Source organism: Camelus bactrianus, chromosome 2 (genome assembly GCF_048773025.1).
Source record: "Camelus bactrianus isolate YW-2024 breed Bactrian camel chromosome 2, ASM4877302v1, whole genome shotgun sequence".
Classification (NCBI taxonomy): domain Eukaryota; kingdom Metazoa; phylum Chordata; class Mammalia; order Artiodactyla; family Camelidae; genus Camelus; species Camelus bactrianus.
This window is the reverse complement of record NC_133540.1, coordinates 82,093,075-82,113,285: the sequence shown is the minus strand read 5'-3', so window position 1 is coordinate 82,113,285 and position 20,211 is coordinate 82,093,075. Positions and strand designations below refer to the sequence as shown.

At 35.1% G+C, this 20,211-nt stretch overlaps 1 protein-coding gene across 3 annotated transcripts in view; it reads left to right on the top strand.

Annotated features, from left to right (window-relative positions):
- Positions 1-16,957, top strand: part of TMPRSS11F (transmembrane serine protease 11F) — a 66,281-nt gene extending 49,324 nt beyond the window's left edge. For 2 of the 3 annotated variants that reach the window (XM_045504687.2, XM_010967546.3), the window contains exons 7-11: positions 1,454-1,492; positions 4,145-4,346; positions 7,600-7,859; positions 8,712-8,854; positions 12,795-16,957. In XM_045504687.2, the coding sequence (XP_045360643.1) occupies positions 1,454-1,492; positions 4,145-4,346; positions 7,600-7,859; positions 8,712-8,854; positions 12,795-12,953 (803 nt within the window). In that variant the 3' untranslated portion in view covers positions 12,954-16,957. The remainder of the gene's footprint in view (positions 1-1,453; positions 1,493-4,144; positions 4,347-7,599; positions 7,860-8,711; positions 8,855-12,794) is intronic. The other variant, XM_045504688.2, reaches the window with a different exon arrangement.
- Positions 16,958-20,211: the final 3,254 nt, after the last annotated feature.

Genomic DNA, 20,211 nt, shown 5'->3' with positions numbered 1-20,211 from the left:
TATTTCCAAGTGCAGTTACTTCTGACTTAACATCAAAAAATGAGGCTTGCCCTTTGGACCTAGAGTCTTTTCCCCTCCCAGCCGCCATGAATTTAAGAAACAGATTGTCTAAAGTTAATTTCTCTGTCATTAGAAATCAGGAATATCCTTTGAATACATTTTGAGATAGAATCCCCACACACAATAGTCTTCTTCAATGAAGGAATCCGAAATAGTGAAGAGTATGGTATCCACCTTTATTATTAATCAATTATATTCCAAAGGAAAATGTGATATTTTCCAGCACTCTATAAATGGTAATCTCAAACTAAATCTCGATCCTGAGAATATAATTGCCCCTAAGGCAATTACATAAGCTAAATATAAGCATGATTATGTGAGCTAAAGTAAAATATTCACTATAAAAAAGACATTAAAATTGTAGAGTTCCTTATTTTATAATTGTTAAAAGTAATTTTTCAGCATTTTTAGTGATGTATACTGACTTTTTATTATAAAGGTTGTTTTAATATCAAAAAAACCCTGTATTTTCTGACTCTCCCCAATAACTAAAATTCTACTGCATATATTTTCTTCTGTCTCATACATAGCTCTTACTAAATAAAGAGAAGTGAAATGTCCAGGAAACTTCTTATAGGATTTGGGGCTCATATCCCTCTCATGGGAAAGTCAGTATTCTTGAGAAAATCATTATATATTTTTCTACTTTCTTTCTAACAAATAAAACAAAGCAAACACCAAACCACCCAACATCCAATGAAACTGAGCTTAAACGAACACTAAGATATGTTTGAAGGGAAAAAGATGTCACACAGGGAGGCATAAAATGGAGGGAGAGACTGTGGGCTTGGCTGTATATGAGAGTTTCAAGCCTCCAGTGCCTGCTGCCTGAGCTACAGTCTTCTCATATTCACCATGAGGAAGAGTCCTCCATGAGAGAAGGCCATCGACCTGCAGTTACTGAATTCCCACCCTTTGTAGACAAGGGCCTGGAAATTGGGCTGGGAGGGGTCTGGGATGCCTTTAGCTCCCTACAGTTACCCTATCAACAATGGCTGCCAGGCATATGCCTAGCACACATAGGCCAGTACACCTGATACAGTGAACACGGATTATGACGGGAATTGGAGATTGCTTCCTTGAGTTATACTGGAGCTCCCAAAGAATGAAATCAGGGACATTTATCTTTATCATTCTTTCCTAATCCTAATTTCTTTCTCTGACTTCTTAGCAAAAATCAGAAAATAAAATGCTCTCTTTTTATTTTAAAGTAAAATTATACATTTTGGACCAAATCAGAGAAGAGGGATATTTATATGTTACTTGGTTATGAAAAATACCTTGAAATTTGGATGCTATGGATAATAAGTATTTCTTACAGTAACCATTTGAACATCACATGAAAATAAGAACATATTCTTCTACCAACTGATTTATGCTTTGTTTATTCCAGCTATTGACAGCAAAAAGATGCAAAATCTTCTCAACAGCCGTAAGTCGCAAAGCTCACACTTAACTGACCATTTCACAGCCAAGAAAATGAATAAAAGCCACAGAAAGTTAGAAGTAGAATTTACCAAGTTTTTTTGAGGAAGTATAATGGGTTTAACATTATATAAGTTTCAGATGTACAACATAATGATTTGATATTTGTTTATGTTGCAAAATAATCACCACAGTAATACCAAGCTTTTAATTCTGTTTCTAAACCACTTAGTCTTTTAATTCTTTTATTATTGTTAATATTTAAGACACATAATTTATAAATTTACATCAAATACAATTTTTAGTTTTGTGACTTACAGAATGTAAGTCGTAAAATGATTGCATAGTATTCTTGATATTATGACACGTTTTTAACATTCTATTTTAATATTTTATTCAAATATTTATATTTGCATATCTCTCATAATTCAGGAGTGTATTTAAGGTGTTAATCAGTTAGACTTCTTCCTTTTAGACTTTTCAATTTTCTTGTATTTTTGTTGAAATGTCTGGTATGTACATTTTCTGCACTCTTTCCAACCCCACTTTTGTACATATTTATGGTCTTTTGTGGACAAATATATGTCTATTAAAAATGTAAGGACACTGGAAAACAATGAATATTCTCTATATGTAACATGCAGCATTTAACATATTTCCCAATATAGTTAACGCTCATATATTTGTTATTTTCATTTGTTTTCTGGTTTTTGGTAAATATTTTTCTTCCATTGCACCTGTCTTTTTCTGTAATACACATTTTGTTGTTTATATCTTCTTGCTTGCCTTTATGTTTGTTAAATCCACAAATGAACTTTTATTTCTTAGTTATCAAACTAAAGGTTAAAGTAAGAACTATGCATAATTAAGAATTCACATTCTAAATTTTTCTTCTCAACTTCACTAGATCTTCCAGTCTTTATTAAATAACTTCACAATTTTACTTATCACTGATTTTTACCTACTCTAGTAATATTCTTTTTCAAAATATCATGTTCCATTTTATCCCAAGTTATAATTATTTACCCACCACTAAAGTCTCCTGTTATACTTTTACTATTTCTCATTCTTGAGCCTTGATTTAGAGACACCTTTTTGCTTGTTAACCTATCTTCAAGTTATTTTTGAACAAGAAAATCATACAGATGGTATATTTTCTGAGAAATTGCAGGAATCTTTCCATTCCTTTATCTCAATGTTTTATAGGATTATTGGACCATAAACTTTCCTGAATAATTGTAAACACATTAGTCCACTTTCTTCTAGTGTTTTTGTTATAGAGCAGAAGTCTAGGGCTGGTGTGACTTTTCTTCTTATGTAGGTTATCTTTTTGGTTCTTGGATAAAGGTAGGAAATCTTTATTCTGTAAGTTTTTTTGTTTTTGTTTTTTTTGTGAAGAGCTCTAGATATGGTTGCATTTGCCACTGAATTTTGGCTGGGACAGTGAGCATTTTCAATCTGTACATTATTTTTTTCTCATTCTGGAAAAAAGTTCTTCCACTGTAAATTTGATGACTGATTCTGTTCTTATTTTTTCCCCTTCCTCAGGAACATGAACAATATCATAGACTAAAATTTTTCATCTGCAATATGAAGTTAATAACACCTAGCATAGAGAATTGTTGTGAAAATTAGGGAAAATATATGTAACACTGTACAGAGCCTGGCTCATAACTAATAGATATTATTTTTATTATTATTACCTTTATTCTTATCTTAAGGAGAAGTTTGGAGAGGAAGTATTACACATTATTGTTATGGCACCATATTAACCTAGAAACTCTGTTCAATTTGATGGCCACTTTAAGCTGAATCTATTAAATTAACTCTGAGGGAATTATGATTAATTTGTAAATACAGTTTCAGGCAATTATTTTTTAACCTGTTTCTGAAAAAACTCCTTTATTAGAAGAATCTTATATTATTAATAAAAATATACATAATTAAAAGGTATATTAATAAAGTGTACTGATATACTTTCAAGTCTTATTTAAGACTTGATTTGAAGTCTAATAAATTGAGGATTTGTTATCAGGGAATCAGAACTTTTTTAAAAACTGTAGTCTGTAAAATTTTAGAAAGGCAAAAAAGTCATTATTGTTTAAGACTTAAAATTCAAAGCTTTTCAAATATAGTGTACAGATCCATGTCAGTGCAGAATCATGACCTACATACAGTTCTGGGCTTATTCTCGGTAGTAAGAATACAAGCTTTGACGTCGATCCTTCTAATTTTATGTTCAACTCTTTCACTTACCAGCTGGCTGGCCTCCAGCAATTTATGTTCTCACTACAAGGCTGAGTTTTCCCATATGAAAAATGTTTTGATGTAAATGTATCTAAAACTCTTAGCAGAGGATCTATACATTTTTGATGCTCAATCAATTATCTATCTATTCATTCATCTATATATGCTTTATGTAGAGACAGAAGTTAATTCTTGGATTGGATGACTTGAAATATTAGTAAATATTTCTTCTGAATCTCAGTAGGAGAATTAGGACCCCTACAGCATAACCCCAGAGACTGAGTGCTTGGAATGGGTTAAAGAATAGCAGGTGCAATGGATGGTCCAAGCATCTGTACCCAGTGCAAGACAGGATGTGCTTTTCTCCCTCCTCCTTTTCATGAAAATAACCTAACATATATTTCTGTGACAGGCTGTGGAATAAGGATGACCTCTTCATACATGCCATTACCAGCATCCTCTTCTACTGAAAGGATTGTCCAAGGAATGGAAACAGCTATGGAAGGGGAGTGGCCATGGCAGGCCAGCCTGCAGCTCAAAGGGGCGGGACATCAGTGTGGAGCCAGCCTCATCAGTAACACTTGGCTGCTCACAGCAGCTCACTGCTTCCGCAAGTAAGTTTACTAGAGCTGTTGTGTGTCTTCTTTTCTCAGCTGGTATTACCATCAATTTAATGCTTGAGAAGAGTCCAATCTCACCAGCTTATCCTCTGCTCCATTATGGATGGACTCTGTCCCCTAAATGCATTGTGGTTGCTCTATGACCCCATCATCCCCTCACCCTTCTCTCACTATCTATCATGTTTGGTTTGCATTAATCTTGTGCCTCTTAGCATATATTTTCTTGTAGCATCGTGATACTAATGTGGTCTTTCCTACTATATCATAAATTATTTTAGTATAAAGACTGCCTATTATATATGTAACATGTTTAAACTCCTCCATATATTCAAGGAGAAAATTCAGCCACTTCCATTCTGATTTTTTTAAAAAAAGTTAATCTCTCTATCCTCCAGCTATCAACATCCACCATCACTTTATAAATAAGAAAAAGAAATCAGAAGGATCACTCTTAAGGCTCTCCCTTCCAACTGCATTATCCAAGAACCAGGTGGGCTTATACGGACCAGAGAGGTGTGTGGATGGTGGGAGAGACCTGCCGGCCTATCTCACTGCCCTCACAGAGTGGAAAACTGGTCATACGCACAATGCAACAAGTGATTTCTGCTTGGGCTTTCACAGTTACTGCTCTTAAAACTCAGCTGCATCACTTCACATTCACAGACATGCACAAGCGTGCTACTGCCCCAGGAGATCAGGCATACACTATCTTTCCTCCTTGAGGTTTCACCAGCAAGATACAGAAAGTTTCTCCTTTTAAATCCAAAAAGACCAAAAGCTCTGAATAAAGCCCTGGCCAGTGGCACTGCTCACAAACCCTTTCAGAGGAAGCTATCCTTGGTGAGTCTAGGAGGCACTTGATCATCCTTGTAAGGGTAACACCCAAATGGTTCCAATATGCCTACACCTGTATTTGTGGAGTAGATGTGTAATGAGAATGACCTAATGAATTTAAGGTGATTGTCACTCTCTCATCAAAGAAGAGAAAAGGAACTCAGTTATACCTATTTACAACCCTCCCAAATACCCAGCATCATGCATTAGGTGAACTCGAGTCACACTAATTTTTCATGACTTTCTGATTTTTTTCATGTTCATAGTCCACCAGTCTTCATACTTTTTTTGAGGAGTGTCGTCTATTTTAGTTTATAACTCATATTAGCTCATATAAATTAAAAATAAGTAAGCCTAGAATGTCAACACATTAATATTTAGTGAAGATAAGCTATAATGATTGAGATACATGTTTTGGCAGGTCCAGTGCAATCTCTGTGTGCTGGCAGACCTATATGGGGATTGGTCATTAAATCTGATAAAACAGAGATAACTTATGAACTTGATAAAAGAAATTGTGACATGATGGGGATGGGAATGAATTGAAGGGATAAAAGGAGAAGGACTGGATGCAGTGAGTTTAAATGCCACTTTCAAGGAGTTTTTTTAATGAATGGAAGGAGAGAAATTTGCCGGTTGTGGGTGGCTGTAGACTCAAAGGAAGAGTTTTTTTTTTTAATCTGAGAGATGTAATAGCATATTTTATGCCAATAAAAATAGTAATACTAATATAAAAGAGTTGGGAAGGGTAATAATCCTGGAGAGAAAGGGTTCAATTTTGGGGGTGATATAATTTCATGTAATTGCATAATGCAGTGTACTGTTCTGAAGGGAAAATACAGGTACTTTGAAACAATATTACAGTTATCCAGTGGTTTTAAAATGTTTGTGTTTTTTCCCCTATAGAAATAGTGTATTTTAAAAAATCATGTTTAAGACAAATCTTATACCTTTATGTCTATGAAAAGTTATTCTAGTCTTTATGGAACAAGTGTGAGTGGGGGGAGGTGAGGAATCATGAGACCAGGGCCATCTCTCTGACACTAACCAGCTGGATCTGTCACTTATCTGCGCAAGCCATTCAACTTCTGAGTCAGTGTTCTTATCGACAAAGCATGCTGAACTAAACCTATTACTTGAGTCTTCCTTTCTGGTTGAAAATACATAAAGCAATGGGTATTTCTGTTTTGTCTACTCGGTTACACTCCTTAAAGACTGAAGTCACATATGTCTTCATAGCTCCCAGAATTCTAGTATTCAAATGAGTACTTCAGCCCTAAGATTTCTATTTTGAATCAAACCTTTCTTTAAAGTGTAAATAAGTAAAACAATTGAGGTTGGAGCCCTCCCCCACCACCTCCTGGTCCCTCCACCCGGAGGCTCTGACTGCTTATCCCTGGGGCAGTGCAGAGTACTTTGAAAACCACTAATCTTTCAGGTTTTTCAATACATGTAAAAGTTTATGATTCACCAACATACTAATCCTACATGAACAAGGAAATTATCTTTTGAATTCCCTTCTGTGTGATTTCCTTCTACATAATTTTCTACAAAATTCTACAAAGAGAATTTCAGGTTTCTATATTTTTCTAGGCATTCTTGATGGGGATGATTAGATAAAGAGGGAACTGGGCTTTGGAGAATAGGGAGGTAAAAAGATAGTAAGAGTAAACAGAACTTGCTTGTGATGTAACTTTGTGGTAGAGAAAAGCATTTGCGTGAAGGGAGAACCTCAAAAATAGCAAAAGGGACTGACCAGGCCAGATTAAAAGGCAGTGGGAGCTTTAACAACATGACATTGAGTTAGGGCTGCTTAGTCCTTGAGTACTGGGGAAGGGCATGGGCATTTCGTGGAAAAACAATCCTGTGTGCACATGAGGGTTTGTGAACAGACAAGTTACACTTTGTCTCAAAGATCAAGGTAAGACTCAGTAAACAAGAGCCAAAAGGTGAGTGATAAAATAAGAATGGATGGAGTGTCTGATATACAGGAAAAATGCCTCTTAGGGTGCATAATATCCAAAACAAATCAAGATTAATTTCTACATATTTCATTGAAGTTACAGAAGAAATGAAATTTGAAGAGTTTCTAATAAATAAGGAATTAAAATACTACAAATTAATTGTATAGCACACATTACTATTATTATTGCAAATACAGCATGGAATTCCACTTAGTTACTGTAATCTTTTTAATTTTAGAGTATGTAAAATACTTTAAGGGCTTTCATACTCTCTCTTGTATCATCAATATTTTTAACTTACTTTTTCTGTAAGGTCATCAATTGCAAATTCTCTCACCATAGGGATTTTTCAGGAGCATAATCCCAGTAGTTGGGGAGAATCTAGCATCAATTTTTTTTAAAGGATAAAGTTAAGCATCACAAATATGACCTTTTCATTTTTTTTGCAGAAATAAAGACCCAAGTCAATGGATTGTTACTTTTGGTACAACTATAACACCACCTGCAGTGCAACGAAATCTGGGGAAAATTATCATCCATGAAAATTACCATAGAGAAACAAATGACAATGACATTGCTTTGGCTCAGCTTGCTACTCAAGTTGAGTTTTCAAATACAGTTCAGAGAGTTTGCCTCCCAGATTCATCCATAAAGTTGCCACCTAAAACAAGTGTATTTGTCACAGGATTTGGATCCACTGTAGATGATGGTGAGTTGTTCAACCTAATTTACATAGTACAAATTTATCTTGGAATCTAACAAGCTGTCTTGGAGAACATCTCTTTGGACTTTTCATAAAAATAATGTTGATGCTTCTAATGTGTACAGATCTGAGGAGGACAGTAGATTAAAAAGTAAAAGGAATCAGATCCTTATTCTAGAGCAGTACACAAGTAATTGAAGCAGTGGTGAGAAAGAGGAGAGGCTAACAATAAAAAAGAAAAGAACAGACTGTTTCAGGTACTATAAGAAGGAATAAAATGCTGCAGGAGTACAAGGGAGTAAATGATTACAAATTGTGTATTTGCCCAATGTAAATACACCTGGTTAGCATATGCTTCATATACTTTTTTTTGTCTAAGTTCTTCCTAATTTTAATGAGGATGTATGATGATCACAAACAGGAAAGTGTTTTGTGAATGTTTTGGGACTCAGTTGTGAAGTATTCTGTCTTCCTAATCCCCACCTTGCCCTCTGCTGGTGTCATATTGTTGCTGTATCTTGGGCATTTGTTTTATTTCCCATGCTTCGAGATACCCCAAAATAACACACTACAGCACAGAGCAGGACAAAGAGACCTGTGCAGCTCGTATCCTGGTTTCCACCTGAATAGCATTTGGAAAATTGATGACCTTCTCTGAGCCTCAATTTCTTTGTATGGAAGAATGTGAAGTTGGACAAGATCAGCATGGTGAACCCTCTCCTCATGAAAAAAAGGCATCCACACACACAAAATACTGCATGTAGTTTTGAAGGTTCTAATAGCTTTTAAAGATCCACAAATATAATACTGGCTTAGATACAGTTATACTTGAAGAACGTTTGTTTGTTTGTGTAATAGGACCTACACAAAATAGACTTCGGCAAGCCAGGGTGGAAACCATAAGCACAGCTGTGTGCAACAGAAAGGATGTGTATGATGGCCTGATAACCTCAGGAATGTTATGTGCAGGGTTCATGGATGGAAAAGTAGATGCATGTAAGGTAAGTCCAAAGTCAAAGTCAAAATTCTAAAAGGAAAGTTTCCATTAATTATTTCTAACTTTGGCATATATTTTACCTGGGAGAAAAAAAAATGGCATCTATTTTACCAAAGACTCAGTTTACTTAAATATAACATAATCACAAAATTATTGTATTGAGTGTTCACTATGCCAAGACAATGCTAAGCACTTTCTATACATTATTTCATTTAATGTAATGAGACTGAAGCAGTACCATAATTATTCCTATTTCACAACTTGGGAAATTAAAGTCCGATGCTCCCTATTTCTTGTTCAGGCAATCACTCTTATGCTCTATTGTTATTTTCTTAAACACAATTGTAATCAAAAGATAGAGAACCTCTCCTCTGAAGACCACTTTATTTAGCTCTATCATCATCTCTCCTGTAGCTTGTTTTCATCCTCCAGCCTCTAAGTCTCTCTGCTTTGTCCCTTTTATTCTTTCATGACACTGACACCTGAAATAGATTTCGTCTCCATCCCAAGCCCTGCAATATTAACACCGACTCATTTAAATGCTGGATTCTTAGTTCCTAGACCCCCTCACCTCTGGTGATCTTCACTCCTCCTTAGCCACTTATTTCTAGGGCCACAACTTGAACCCTATCACCAAAACTGTTCTGTCTCCAACAACACTAATTCCCCAAATACTTCTTTTTAACAAGCATCCTCAGTCCTTTCTGGCTGCTTTTCAACCACTTCTGTTTGTTTAGCCACACTCTTCTGTTACACCTCAGCTTACCAACCCTCACCCACCAACATACACAACCTACACATATATTCTTTGTGTCCCTTCTCGGTTTCATTTTTATCTCTAGCTCTTACATCATCCAATACACAGTATGTTATTTAACTGGTTTACTGTCTATCTCTCTCACTAAAATAGAATGTAAGCTCCAAGCAGGGACACACTTTGAAGCGCCTGTTTTATTTACTGCTGTATTAGCAGCTCCTAAAACAATACCTGCACAAATATTTGTTGCCTAAATATCATCTTTATTCAGTTTCGTAGAGACCTGTAGACCATTGCTCCTCTGCTATCTCACATTCCGTTAATCCTTTCCTTTCTTCCATCATCGACTTGTCCAGCTCAGATCTCAATGGGATCTAAGAGATCTTAGACCTCACTTTTGCTAAGACCACTAGATGCTCTCTCTTTCCAGTGTTTCTGACAAAGTCCCAAACCTGGAAGAACTCAATCATCCAGTTGCTCTCTTTACCTGCATCTGAGCAGTCAAATGCTCCTGGAAAAAATACAACAGAACATGTGGTTCCACTGAAGGTTCCAAATAACAAAACTGACAACCTTACTATTTTTGTTAGTTTGTTTGTTCCTATGTCTACATTTTTCTGCATCTGTCAACATTTTCCACTTTCCTTTTTCCTTAACTGCTGGTTTTTCCTGCCCCTTGATTCTCAACTGATGATCTTGTTTCCCAATATTCAAAGAAAAATAGTCCTAAGAGGGGAATTTCCTCATCTTCCTAGTACCAAGCATACAGATCTGCCTTCATGCATTTCATATGCCTTCAGCTTAGGTCACACAGAGAAGCTGCCTCCTTGCTAAAGCTGATCTGTCTCCACTGCTCAAATTCCTCTGGTTGTCAGCCCTCTGGGGAAGTTTACACTAGCAACTAGGTCCTCTGTCTCTTTTCAGAGTCAACATTTTTCTTGTAACTAGATCCTGTCCTACTCAGATCTCTCAAGTTAGGGATAAAAAGAAAAAGCTAATTCTTTCTTGACCCATTTTGCCTCCAGCTAGCATCTTGTCTTATATCTTTACCATCAAATGTTTGGGAAAATGTCTATACCCATTGTCTTAATTTTCTCACCTACCACTAACTCCGCAAACCATTTCAGTATGGTTTCTATTGCTTCATCAAAATCTCTATTGCTTCATCAAAATCTCTCTTCCTAATGTTTTCAGTGAACAGCTAGTGACCTTCAACAAAATTTTTTTGTCTTTTTTTTTTTTCTTCTTAGCAGCATTTAATAATGCTTACCTCTCCCTCTTTCCTGAAATAGTCTTCCCTTGGCTTGTAATGATTTTCATCCTACACCTCTCTCTACTCCTTCTCTGTGTCCTTTTCAGACTCATTCTCTTAATCACAGCCATCACACGTTAATCTATCCTATGCCTGTTTCTCTTTTTACTCTATACTTTCTCTCCAGAGAATCTAATTCTCTTTCATAACTTCAATTATCATCTTTTTGTAGATGTATTATAAATTTATACTTTTGATCCAAATCTTAGTTTTGATCTCCAGACATATATTCTATTCCTACTTGGCTGCTCCACTTGGATATTTCAAAGGCATTTCAAATTCATCTATTGCACCTGATTCTACTCTATTCCCCTCCCCACCTGATCTTCTTCCTATGTTTTGTATCTCTGTAAATGGCATCCCCTTTGATTCTGTTAAACAAGCCAGAAGGCTAGAAACATTCTAGTTTCTCTCTTTATTCCATATCCAATTGATATGGGATCCCATGGATTTTACCTCCTTAACTCTCTCTCCACCATCTCTTACCTTTCTCTCCTCTCTCAACCTCTCTCTCCTCCTCCTTCCACTCCCTCAACTGCATTAGCCATCTAGTTTGTTTTCTTATATTCACCCTTAAGCTCCTTTGGTGCATTCGTCAAATGAATGCCAGGATGGTTTCTAACAAGATGTAATCTGATCATTTCAACTCCTTCCTTAAAACACTTAAAACTTTAATGGTTTACCTTTGTTGTTCTTAAGATAAAAACCAAAAACGTCTTAAAAAGACCCACAGGGCTCCACATGGACTGACTAGTCACTTCCAACCTCCTACTACCAGTCATTATGTATCATTTGCCCCTTGCTGTCTTCTCTCCAGTACCTCCCCCCCTTTTTTAACAGGCCCTTGCATATACCAAGCTCCTTCATGCCATGGGGCATTTGTCATGCTGTTCATTCTGTCTAGAACACATTTCATGTACACCTTTCTTTTCATGATTTACTCCTCTTCTTTAGATATTAGCTCAATTACATCTCACCAAGGGAAACATTCCTGACCTCCTTCACCAGTTGAATTCCCCCATTTTATGTTTCCATAGCACTTACCACAGTTGTCATTTTGCATTTATTTGCAGGCTTATTTAATATTTTTTAACCTACCCGTCAATCTCTATGAGCATAAGGACTGTACATTTTTGGTCATCATTTTATCCTCAGTGCCCATCAAAATGCCAGGGACAGATAGTAGGAACTAAACAAAGAGTTGATAAAAGAAAAAAATTAATAAATGAAGAAGGTGGAAGCGGTGCAAAGAGGTTACCCTGTGTATCTCACCCTGGGTCACACAACCACTAATTATTAGAGCTGGACCTGAAAGTTGGGCATTTCAACTACTGAGACCACACTATTAACCTCTACATTTGTATCTGTTAATTTACTTAATCTTTCTTGTTCCAAAAGAGATTTAAGGGGGCTTATATAAAATTCAGAAAGCAAATCTAAATTAGAATTAAGTGAGTAAAAGTAAAAGAGGCCAAATGTAGGTCCATAAAATACAGTAAGCTAACACATTCAGAAGAGATCATAGGATATTTTCACCAATGCATAAATACTAACCTCACATTAAGTATTTTATATAAATGCTTAGTAAACCATGCATGCATAAAGTGTCTAATCAAACTAGCGAGAAAAAAATCCAGGGATGCTGAACCAGAAATAGTTCATATGAGTGAGTGTTAATCTTTCTAGAAAACAATTCACTTTAAAGTTTAGCACAACATTTTAACTCAGCTGATAGAAACATTTTATAATCTATCTCTAGTCTGGCTGTATATTCTATGTATTGATTTCCTTTTTTTTCCCTGTGGAAGAGAGATGATTGTAATGACCCTCCTATTGAATTAAATTAGAGTTAATTTTAATTTTCTTTTTCTCTAGGGAGATTCTGGTGGACCTCTGGTTTATGATAATCATGACATCTGGTACCTTGTCGGTATAGTAAGCTGGGGACAATCATGTGCACTTCCCAAAAAACCTGGAGTCTACACAAGAGTGACTCAGTATCGAGACTGGATCGCCTCAAAGACTGGTATCTAGTGTGAACTGTCCATGAATTATATCCATGGCACACAGAGCTAAAGCTCCTGCATATTGTATATTTATATTCTTGGGGTTTGGATCAGTGCTTTTGCTGGATGTCAAGAAGTCCTTCAGACTTGAACTAATCTCATATCATTAGGTGGACTTTGTGTACATGTGACAGAACTCTTCCCTACCCTAAGGGAAGAAGACAGCGAATGACAAGTAGCACTGACTCCTCACTCACACGGTAAACTGTGATCTTATTCATCAGATGCATGTTTACAATTGGTTTCCCCCAAGTGAAGATGGGAAACATCATTTTCCACAGGATATAAAGAGCTGCCAGGGCTGCCAAAATCTTACCACATACAGTACCAGGAGCACTTGGGATTCTTCTAGTAAAAAATCAAACAGCAATCCTCTCTAAGGATTCAAGGCTTCAACCTTCCAGGACTGATGACTGAACACTCAATGGCTAGAATGGAGAAGCATGGGATTTGCAATGTACCTTGAACTCTAACTTGGGTTTATAAATAATAATACAGAGCATTATCACTAACCACAAGAGTTGCCACTTAAAAGATGTTGAAATGTATCTGAACTTGGTATTAACATTGTGTTATACACACAAGCACTAGCTTCAGGATGTATGTTGTACTGTTAATAAGCATTTCTGATTTATTCTTTAACAGCATCTTGCTATCCATACATCAGTTGGAGTTAGACCACAAGGGAGAATAAAGAAGAATCTTGGGAGCACTTTTCCATGGGTACAAGGAGAATAAAATAAACCAATGGGACCCAGGCTAGCAGAGTTGGTTTCAAATGATTAATGATAAAAGAAGCACACTTTAGATTTTTGGTAGAATGAGACATCCAGTTATTTATTTAGAAATATCTACATATGGTAACTGGTACTTTTGCAAGTCTTCAGTTCTCTGACAAATCAGATGTCTATCAGAATGTCAGGGTGGGAGAGCTGATCTGTGCAAAGCACTTAGGACAGGGCCTGGCATATATTATACACTACATAAATGTTTGCTATAATGGAAAGAAATGCCTCTGTGAGTTTTAAGGTAAATTAAGGTAAATTAACTTAAATTAGCCCTCAGGTCTGGTGGTGGAGAGCACAGTCTTTGGAACCAGGCTGCTCGAGCTTGACTGTTGGCTCTGCCACATATCAACTGTGTGCCATTAACATCCCTGTGCCTTAGCTCTTTCATCTCTACAATGAGAATAAAAATGGTACCTACTTTGTATCATTATGAGGATTAAATACACTACTTTAGTAAAGCTCTTAGAAGAGTGGCCACAGTAGGCTCTCAATATGGACTAGCTGCTATTAATTATTATTGTGTTTTGGACTGAATACAGCAATCTATTTTTTAAAAACTGTACCTTCTTTAAAACCATGTAATTGATTTCAGAACACCTCAAATGACATTGTAATAAAATTAGGTGAATTACTAGATTTTCTGAAATCACTTCTTATGTCTCATGAATATATTTTGAATAAAGTCTGCTTTATACACAAGTCGTCATAGGATGCCTGGTCATCTGTCACCAGGATTATGACTACAGAAATGCAGCAGTATTCACATCTAGGCCTCACATGTGAGACCTCAAGTGCTAGATGTGTTGCTCTGATTTATTAGAGAAAAAATCTAGCCTCTTAGTTTCTCTGATGACTGAAAGTTTTAATTTACATGTATGTGTGTTTATATGTAATATATGTAAACAATATAACTAAAAAACTCCTAGTTATTATTTAATATCACAATATCATAAACAGAAAAGGGTCATCCAATGCACACCTTCCTCTGGAAAAGAAAATGTCCCCAAATTTCTGAGTTGATAATGACTACTAACAACTGAATATCAACAGAAAAAGCAGAATAAAAATGTAAAGCCCTGTACTTTTTTTTATACGTAGAGAAACAGCCAAAGCTTTCTGGAGATTTAGCATATTCCAGATGTGCCTGACAAAGGACATGCCTTTTTTACATAAAAGCCTACAGAGCCTTTGTAGAAATAAGAAAACAAACCTGTCTACAAGAAAATTATTTTCTACTATGTAAGTTATATAAAAATGGATATCTGCTTTTGTGTACCTATATTTATATTTCAGGAGACTGTGACACCTTTCTGCATATCAATGTCCGTGAAACTATATATACTCATTTAAATAATTATATGCTTGATTTAATTCAACTCAATGACATTTTAACACAAGTAAGAGAAATAAGTGCAAAAGGCTATAGAAAACTCTAAGAAATGGAAAAGTGGATTTTTCAAATAGGATTTACTTGTCCTATTTCTACTTTGATGTCTGACCTACTGAGTGGTGTTGCAGGAATCACGCAGTAGCTTTCGCCTCATATTTTCCATCTACCATATGAGATGTTAAGCTATCTATCTCATGGCATTGTGAGGCTTCCCTGTTCAATAATAAAGTTGAAAAGTCAAAGAATGTTTAAAAACTGTTCGAAAAATGCAAGGTATATTATTGCAAACTGATATCCATACATATGATGCTGTAAATGCATTAAGATTGAAAAGAAGGTGCTTTTTTTTTTCTTTACAGTGTTATTTATCAATAGTATTGCTTTGTGAAGTTTGCAAATATATTGTGGTTAAAAAAACTGGACTTTGTCTCTTCTGCTGTGAATGCTATAATAATGCTCACATCTTTTCACAGGAAAAAAGAAAACCCTACAGTTTGACTCATTTTAAAAGACAGGTCAAATCTATTAGGGTAACAGTAAACAATACAGCACATAATCCATGTGGAATCTGGATAGAATTTTGGGTGCCGTGAGGACAAAAGGGTTAGTTTTTAATACCAGCACAAAATTGAACCAAGGTTTTTGCAGTGCTTAACCATCTCCCAGTGAAATCTTAATGATTCCATGACAAGAAGAACAAAAATATATTATTAGGAATCGCCCCTTTTCAACTGAATGAACTTGTTGCTTTGTTTGTATATTTATGTGACAGAGAGGGGATGTGTACAAGACATCCTTCATGTGATCATGGAAATAAAAAATAAACTTGTTACAAATGACTGAAATTAATGCTAGAATTATAGCTGTCAGAGCTGCGAAGGACCTACAAGATTGATTATCTAAATCAACCTTCTTTTTTGATTGATGTGAAATCAAAGCCAAGAGAATTTCCCCCAAGGAATATAGTAGTTTACAGCCAACAGAGGAACAGAATTCAGGAGCCCTTTCATCCAGCTCAGTCTTCTCTCCACTACTCTGATTTGAGTTATGCACGTTCACCACTAGCCAGGACTACTGCAGTTCTAGTGGTCACTGGAATTACATGATTATTACCAAACCAACGTTTCTCCTTGGAAAAAATGTAAGTTAAACTCCCATGGTGTTTAGCAAAGTATATTATTGGACCAAACCAATTTTATGGTTAAGACAAACAGTATCACTTAAAACTATATCCAACTATACCTAAGGAGATGAAGGATAATTTTAATGTAGGCAAAGATGCAGTCAGTTAAAACTGGCAGGTCAGAACACTCCACCGAAAGTTCATCCTCCAAATCTGTACCCTAACTCATTCTTTTCTCAGCCTCCACATTAAGCTTTATAATGTGAAGTAATTTGGAGCCTTAATACGTTATAAGTTAAAAATCTATACCATATTTTAGAATGAAGAACAGCAAAAGATTTCAAACCCTGCTATGCTAAAACAACAAAAGTTTATTTTGAAATTTGCTCATTTTAATGCGTCGCTAGAAAATCTGTTTTATAAACAAAACTACAGAAGTGTACTATGCAGCAAACTAAAAACTTTTGATTAATATTATTTTGTAATTGGTTACAATGAACATTCTTTCACAGGTTTCAATATTCTCCTTGCCAGAAAGTTTTAACTATGACTAATAAGAAGTGAGAGAAATGTAATCATTTCACACAATTAAGAAAAGAAATGTATCTTTGCTCCAAACTGCCCTTAACTAGTTAAATGGAATATTATTCTATCTCATGATGTTGTGAGGATTTCTTGTTGAATAATAAAGTACAAAAGTCAATGTTTCAAACTGTTTGAAAAGTGCAAAGTACGTTATTGTAAACTGATATCAGCCCAGCTGGTGCTGAACATGCACTAAGATTATCATTAGGGTTTTACAGTGTCAGCATTTTCATTTATGATTACGTTGCTTTATGTATTTTGCAAATAACATTGTTTTGTTGAAATTATATTTAGCATTTCCTTAAAGAGAAATAATATATAATACAGCTCATGTGGTTAATATTACTTTATCAAAAAATAATAAGGCAAATTTGAGGCAAATCAAGTTAATTGTTGTTCACTTGATATGAGGCAAATCAAGTTAATTGTTGTTCACTTGATAGCTTTGAGGATGAATATAATCTCAATTCATTTTATTTACAACATATTTTACAATAGCTTATGTTGAAGAATTTTCTAATCAATCAACTGGGAACACCGTTAAAGCTATTGTATAGCTAATGGTGGAAAATATCAAAATTATTCCAAAATCAGAATTTAACAAAGTATATTTTAAAGACTCTGCTTAATAATATTTCAGTCTACATTCTCAATTACTAAAGATTCTTTAAGTAACAGAGCTATGTAATAGTGAATATGCTAACCAAATATCATAGGTTTCCTGTGAAGTTCTATTTTTATGTTTTGTTCCGTTGTCAGAATTTCTGCCCAACTTTTATTTAAAAAACATAGTCCTGGAGTTGAGGGGATTATCCTGTTAGATCTTTCTTCTCTTTCTACTCTCAAACATCAGTATTCTCCATAAAAGATATTGAGATGTCCCCTTTTAAGTATTTCCAGGAGGAGAAATTTAAGAAATGCTTAGGATTACCTTTCTAATGGTTTTAACTACCTTTATTTGTATTCAAAACAAGTACCTTCTGCTGAACCTGTATCTTCCTATTTAAGTCTAGGTGGAGATAACTGAATTATTGGGATAATTTTTTAAATCCACTAGTATTTGTCCTACAAGTAATAATCCTTAGGGAAAGAGCATTAGGAAGTTGAGTAAATAGGTTAAAGTATACTATGAAGAAAAGGTGAATTTAAAAATAGAGAGGAGAAATAATTAGAACCTGAAAGTGAAAAAGAAGCCATTGGAAAGACAAATAGAAAGCTGTAGCCACTTGATAAAATTAAAAAAATTAAAAAAAGAATAAAAGGGTTTTTTTTTCAATTAAAGGAAATGAATAATTGATTTAGCCTGCTTAAAAAAAAAAAACCCAAAGAAACTTTATAACTAATACACTTTGAAAGAGAGAGGGTACACAATTTTATCAGCTTAACACAACTATTTTTTATCTTCCAATTCTTGTATATATGCATATGTATATTTTGTAACACTGACATAACAGCACATACATAAAATATTTCTCCATCTGAGATTATATATTTTTCAATGACCACATGTTTGGTATAATCATCATTTTTAATGGCTACCCATGAGTTAAATTAAACCACATAGAACCTTGCCTAGAACATTCGGCTAGCTGGTATCAACTAATTATTTTATATCAAGGTCAGGAACCATGGCAACCTCCCCTTCCTCAATCCATGAACCCTCTTGTGATGTACCAAACGAAGACCCTGTGATCACCTATCCTTTCCTCTGCTTTGCTTCTTTCTCACAACGCCTGTGGTTTCTTCTCTTTCTCCCGACACTGCTTTTTGTCTTCCGCAATGTTTTAACATCTCACTCTACCATCTTTCTCAGCTGATTCCACCGAGTCTTCCTTGCTTCTTTTTATCAAAATGTTCCTATACCTTCAACCTTTCACAGAATGCTCCCTCATCATCTTACTAAAGTCTGGATGTCCCTATCTAATACATCCCTTCATTGAAATCCATAATAATACTGAGTCAGAATTCTTCCAACTCCCAATTAAAAGCTTCCTAACATTTGTGTAGTCTTCCAACAATTACTACTGCACAATAGTATAAAAACATTACACTATTTTTAGTATATAGGCTCATGTCTCTACCTATACCACATATTGCCCCTCCTAATTCTAGCCTCTAGGTACTCCCCACCTTAATTGAGGTACTAGGCACCTGCTCAAAATAGACCTCTCTACCCGACTCCTATCTTTATTGTGGTCAATTTCAACATCCAAGTGGATAATCCACATCTAGCCTCAATTCTTCAAACTCATAAATCCAAATGACTTTAACTTCTACTCCACTCCCATTATCTCCTATCTGGACTGTTGGAAGAACCTCAAAATGATCTTCTTTCTCCAATATTGATGTCCTCTAGTCCATACTCCTGCACCTCTAAGTTCAAATATCTCTAATTTTCCACACCCTACAGAAGAGGTACTTAATCTACAGCCTAACAACTTGGATAGAAAAAAAAAATAGTCTTTATTTCCACTAACTTTTAACAGAAACTTACTATTTCTTTCCATTATAAAATAGGCAAAACAATAATAACCCAGTAACATAAGCTGTATCAGTGACTGTCACTAAGAGAAATAACAGATTTTTAAATTTCATTTAACAGCTGTTATATATGTTACAAAATATATTCATACTCACTACAACTTTGAAATTCTGTTCATAGACTCATTGCTATATCCTGTTATTTAATACGTTAAAAGAGAAGCACATTTATTACTACTTACAAATTTCAAAATATTTTGATACATATGTCGGTTCCTGTATAATTATATGTATTTTGTTTTATGCATCTAAAAACATTATGAGAAGTTCATAGCCTTTACCAAAGAGCCAAAGATGGCCATAGGCATGGCATAAAAAGAAATTAAGAGCCCTTCACCTGTAGGGTAAAGACAAAATCTATTTTCTAGATGTAAAAAAAATTTCATGATTATCTTCTATTTTCCATTTTAATCTCTCATCTTGGGTTCTTTTTGTTATTCTTCATTTTAGTTTTTTTAAAAGGTGCTTTTAGTGCTCTAAACGTTACAGTGCTCTAAACACACTGTAATGTTGCATGCACAAGTGAATCCCTCTGCAGGGAAGTTCTTCCCTCCTTATCACTTCAGCAAGTTTCCATTCTTGAAAACTGTTTTACCAACTGAGCATATTCTCAGTTTGTGCATACTGAATTTTCACTAAAATCTACTCTCATTGTTAAATATATAGTTTAAAAAATATAAAACAATACTTTTTTTCAGTATTGTGGCAGGCAGAATTCTAAAGTGGTCCTTCAACATCTTCTGCTCTAATCTCACTGTGAATACAATAAGATATTATACCCATGCTTATGGAACATTAC